General features: G+C 52.4%; 1 protein-coding gene across 9 annotated transcripts in view; it reads left to right on the top strand.

The window, feature by feature from the left end:
* TIA1 (TIA1 cytotoxic granule associated RNA binding protein) overlaps positions 1 to 5,152 on the top strand; it is an 18,299-nt gene that overhangs the window by 4,065 nt on the left and 9,082 nt on the right. For 7 of the 9 annotated variants that reach the window (XM_042020061.1, XM_042020060.1, XM_042020068.1 and 4 more), the window contains exons 2-5: positions 416 to 512; positions 955 to 1,053; positions 2,304 to 2,358; positions 4,194 to 4,281. In XM_042020061.1, coding sequence (XP_041875995.1) covers positions 416 to 512; positions 955 to 1,053; positions 2,304 to 2,358; positions 4,194 to 4,281 — 339 coding nt within the window. Of the gene's footprint in view, positions 1 to 415; positions 513 to 954; positions 1,054 to 2,303; positions 2,359 to 4,193; positions 4,282 to 4,816; positions 4,892 to 5,152 lie in introns of those variants that run through there. The other 2 variants (XM_042020062.1, XM_042020065.1) reach the window with 2 other exon arrangements.

Genomic DNA, 5,152 nt, shown 5'->3' with positions numbered 1-5,152 from the left:
GGAGTCTACTGGGAAATAAATGGGTGTAGGGATGTGGGAACTGGAGTCTGTACTGGGAAATCAGTTTGGAAGGTCGAGTTCATGGAGTCATGGGATCATGGAATGGTTTGGGTGGGAAGGGACATTAAACCCACCCAGTGCCAGCCCTGCCATGGGCAGGGACATCTCCCCCTGTCCCAGGGTGCTCCAACCTGGCCTTGGGCACTGCCAGGGATCCAGGGGCAGCCACAGCTGCTCTGGGAATTCCAGCCCAGCCCCTCCCCACCCTCATTCCTTCCCATTATCCCATCTCACCCAGCCCTCCAGCACTGGGAAGCCATTCCCCCTTTTCCTATCTCTCCATCCCTTATCCCAGGCCCCTCCCCAGGTTCCAGCGTGTCCAACATCCGTCTCCATCCCTGTGTTTGACCCTCAGGTACGTGGGGAACCTCTCCCGGGACGTGACTGAGGCTCTGATCCTCCAGCTCTTCAGCCAGATCGGACCCTGCAAGAACTGCAAGATGATCATGGATGTAAGAGCCTGAATCCTCTGATTTCCCTGTTCCTGGGAGCTGCTGGCTCCAGGCTATGCTTGTGGGTCTGGGAATTCCTCTGGAAACACACAGCCACCTTAAATAAATCTGGAGATGCAGTCAGGTGTTTTTGGCATCATTTCTGCCACATGCCTGGTGGTAAATTTAAGGATGGGTGGACATGGAGAGGGACAATGAATTCATTAAATCATGGGGAGGTTGTAAATGAGGTTTTACAAATTCTTCACCATAACTTTACCTTTCTAAAGCAGAATTGAAACCTCTGGGAGCATTGGTAGTAGAGTAAGAGTAAGAAAACTCTCCCTGTAGAGTCAGAAAACCTGTCCACACGGGGCTGTGGAGGTGCCAGCAGTCAGAGGCAGAGCAGAGCAGCCAGAGTCCGGGTTTGTATCCCTAATCCCGGGCTCGTTTCCTGTCTCAGACAGCTGGGAATGATCCCTACTGCTTCGTGGAGTTCTACGAGCACCGGCACGCGGCCGCCGCGCTGGCCGCCATGAACGGCAGGAAGATAATGGGTAAGGTAAGCTGCCATGGCCCGGGGTGAGTTTGGGCTGCCACACGGGCTGGGCCAGGGGCCCTGCGGGCATTCCAGGGGCACATCCCGCTGGGAGCGATGGGGACTCTTCGTTTGGGGTGGAGATCTTGATGGGACCTGACTGGGAGGAGGAGGTTCGGAGTGCCGGGAGGAGGAGTTCGGAGTGCCGGGAGGAGGAGGTTCGGAGTGCCGGGAGGAGGAGTTCGGAGTGCCGGGAGGAGGAGTTCGGAGTGCCGGGAGGAGGAGTTCGGAGTGCCGGGAGAGGTTCAGAGTGTCGGGAGAGGTTCAGAGTGTCGGGAGGAGGAGTTCGGAGTGCCGGGAGAGGTTCAGAGTGCCGGGAGAGGTTCAGAGTGCCGGGAGAGGTTCAGAGTGTCGGGAGGGGTTCAGAGTGTCGGGAGGGGTTCAGAGTGTCGGGAGGAGGAGTTCGGAGTGCCGGGAGGGGTTCAGAGTGCCGGGAGAGGTTCAGAGTGCCGGGAGGGGTTCAGAGTGTCGGGAGGGGTTCAGAGTGTCGGGAGGGGTTCAGAGTGTCAGGAGGAGTTCGGAGTGTCGGGAGGGGTTCAGAGTGTCGGGAGCAGGAGTTCAGGGTCCTGGGAGGAGTTCAGAGGGAGCTGGGGATGTGGAACTTGGAGAAAAATCTCAGAATTCCAGAGTGGGTGGGGTTGGAAGGCACCTCCGGAGATGATCCCGTCCTGAAGTCCATTCAGAGCAGGGTGCACAGGGTCGTGTCCAGGCAGGGTTTTGGTGTCTGCAGGGAAGGAGATGCCACAGCCTCTTCCAGGCCTCAAAGGAAAGTTTTCCCTCATATTTTCCTTCTTGTTTTCCTCATATTGAGGTGGAACTTCCCACGTTTCAGTCCTTGCCCCTTACCCTGTCACTGGGCACCACTGATAAGGGTCTGTCCCCATCCTCTTCGCGCTCACCCCAAAGACATTTGGAAGCCGTTCCCTGTGTCCTGTCCCTCCATGCCTTGTCCCCAGTTCCTCTCCAGCTCTCCTGGAGCCCCTTTAGGCCCTGCAAGGGGTTCTGAGCTCTCTCTGGATCCCTCCCTTCTCCAGGTGAACACCCCCCAGCCCCTGGTAATTTAAGAACAAACCCTCTCCCTAGAAAAACATCTTAAACTTGAGTTTTAACCCCAGCCTTGCCCCTGGGGGGGCCCTGTAAAGCCAGAATTAAGCACTGGATGTGTCTGACCTTTTTGGGGTTTACCAAACCTGATGTGTCATTCCCATTTGCAGGAGGTCAAAGTGAACTGGGCCACCACCCCCAGCAGCCAGAAGAAAGACACCAGCAGTAAGTGTTGATTGGTTAAATCCCAATATCCACGGACAAAAGCCCCTCTAATTAAAGTTAGGCAGTGGGGTGTTTATCCAGGCACTGGCAGGTGGCATGGCAGCAGCATGGGACATGCCAGCCAAGTGCCAGGTTCTCTGTTCTCTGGTTGTTACTCACACCAGGTTTGTGTGGCCCCGGCACCTCCCTTTATATGCAAATGAGGTCATTACCTCAGTTTCTCTCTCAAATTGGGTCACTGCTCCTGAAGGATGAAGTCAGGAACGTCTTCCTCACCGTGACCTTTTTACCTCCTTGCCTTCATGACCTCTTGGCACAGCCCAAGATCTCCTACTTTTAATTAATTGTTACGAGCCCCGGGTGCTGTTCTTGGTTCTGTTGGTTGCAGTTTGTTTGGATGAGAGTTCATTCATTCTGTTTCCTTCTAGAAACAAAACTTAAAAATATCATGGCAAATAATACATCACTTGGCTCTAGCTTAGGCATCTAATAGTCATTAACTTATCTTTTGTTTTTCTACTTTGTGTCTTAATTAATGCCAATTTCTTCTCTTAGCTAAAATTTCAACCTTTTAAAACCTTGGCTCAATGTCACCTGTGCCCCGAGCTGTGCAAGTTCTTAAACAGAAATGCACCACACGGTGGTTTTGATTGGAATCCTAATTATTTATTGTGTTTGTGTTAATTAAACTTCAGGGCAAATCTGATCTTTGCCATCAGGTTCGCACAGTGTTCACAAGGTAATTAATTGTTTCTTCTTCAACATCAAATGGTGGATCTCCAGGGTGGTCCCTGAAGCTAAGTTTGGGGGGTTTTGGTTTGTTTTCCATTTATTTTTTTATGGAAAGACTTCCCTTTCATTTCCCTGTAGCATCAGGAAGGGATTTGGTGTCCAGAGTTTTGGGTTGGTGCAAATCCGTGGCTGTTTGGTACCGGGGCAGTTGTGATTTAAACCCCAAAGGCTCGTTCTGTGCTTTTGAGGCACATTCAGCATCTCCCAGCAGGGCTGCTGCTCCTTGGCAGCATCCAGGCTCCTTCCAAAACAGCTTCCATCACTCCCAACTATTTCTGTGCAGAAAATCTTGGGATTTCAGGCTGATGGGGCTAAACCCTGTCAGTACCCGAGCAGAGTGGAGAGGTTGGTGCCTGCTGTGGCACGGCTCAATCTGTGCCACACACTGTAGGACTGGGATGGAAAACTCCTCGGATTCAGGCCTTTTGTGCCTGTTTTCATCAGGAAGGGGTCCCTCTTTCCATCCTGACACCTTCAGTCCTGGCTCACTGCAGCTGCCCCATCCCTGGCAGTGTCCCAGGCCAGGCTGGAGCACCCTGGGACAGTGGGAGGTGTCCCTGCCCATGGCAGGGGTGGCACTGGATGGGTTTAAATCCCTTCCCACTCCACCATTGCAGGATTCCACATCCCAGCTTAATGCTGGCCCAGGGAGACAGAGAGATTTTCCTGGGGACTGGGCGCACCAAGTGTAAATAATCTCAGATTTGTGCAGTAAATGCTGGCAGGCCTTAAAAGCAGATTGTAAAATTCGAGATCCAAATGTGTGTCCTTCAAATCACGGGCTTGTGGCACTGCCAAGCGCAGGGGCTGTCAGGAACAGCAGGAATTCTGTTCCACGGCGAACTCTGCTCTTCCTGTAGCATCCAGGATGGGTTTTTGTGGTGTCTAATAGGTATTTTTGTGCTTTTTAACAAGGTATTTTGAATAGCAGCTGGAGTTTTAATAAAGGGCTTTGTAGGAGAGTTTCTTTGCTCTGCTCAGAGTAAAACACTTCATTTCTTCACTTCAACCACTGAATCCTCCTTTCTCTTCTTCCCCCAAAGACCATTTCCACGTCTTTGTCGGAGACCTCAGCCCCGAAATCACAACTGAAGACATCAAAGCAGCCTTCGCTCCCTTCGGAAGAATCTCGTAAGTCCTTTTTTAGGGCAGATCAGCTCCTGAGTGGAGGCAGCTTTGTGTTGGAGTGAGGGTCACCGTGGCACTGCAGGGACACGCTCCCACAGCCACATCCTTTATCCCCCTTTCTTCTGCTTTCCCAGGAAAGTTGCATCCAGCTTGCTTTGGCTTTGTCCTCCTTGCCTCGTTTGGCCAAGCTGGAAAATGCAGGTCCTGCACCTGGGCTGTGCATTCCCTGCCCCGAGAGTCCCTTGGCACTCCGGATTTTTGCTGCCAGCCACCCACAGCCAGCATTTTTGATGGAGTTAATTCCCATTTCCCTCAAAAACGAGCATTTTTTTTTGGAGCACGTTGGGGCAGCATCACCTTGTCCTGAGGCCCCACAGCTTTGTCCAAACCCTTTGGGTCAGGGAGCTGGGACGGTCCCAGCGTGTCCCACGCTGGTGCCAGCCTGTCCCTGCCAGCCTGTCCCTGCCAGGCTGCAGCAGAGCGAGGAGCAGCGCCTCCATTCCAGCCCCCAAACGTAAACCATTAATTTTCCTTGTAGTGTTGTCTGTACTGGACATTGGATGTAAGAACGTAGAGTGCTTTGGAGTGTTGGGTAGTGAAGCATTTAATTGAAGTAAGTTTGGTTTTTGTTGCTTTATATTTTTTCTCCCCACCCCTCCCTCAAGAGTTGCAGTTTATTCCTCTTTTCGTGCCAGCTTGATTTGCTTTTATTAGAAGGTTTAAAAAGTTCTGTACATGGGATTTTTTTGCTTCAGACGTCCCCTGAGGGCAGCTCAGGGGCGCCAGGGAGTGCAGAGGGAGGGCTCCAGGGGGTTCATCCTCTGGAGGGAAGGGCTGAGGCTCCAGGGATTCCAACCTCTGGCCAGATGTGGCT

The sequence above is a fragment of the Corvus kubaryi genome, unplaced genomic scaffold, assembly GCF_017639235.1.
Source record: "Corvus kubaryi isolate FWS band 111438036 unplaced genomic scaffold, C.kubaryi_AGA036_p1.0 36745, whole genome shotgun sequence".
NCBI lineage: Eukaryota > Metazoa > Chordata > Aves > Passeriformes > Corvidae > Corvus > Corvus kubaryi.
The sequence above is the reverse complement of the archived record's forward strand: the minus strand, read 5'-3'. Positions and strand labels throughout refer to the sequence as shown.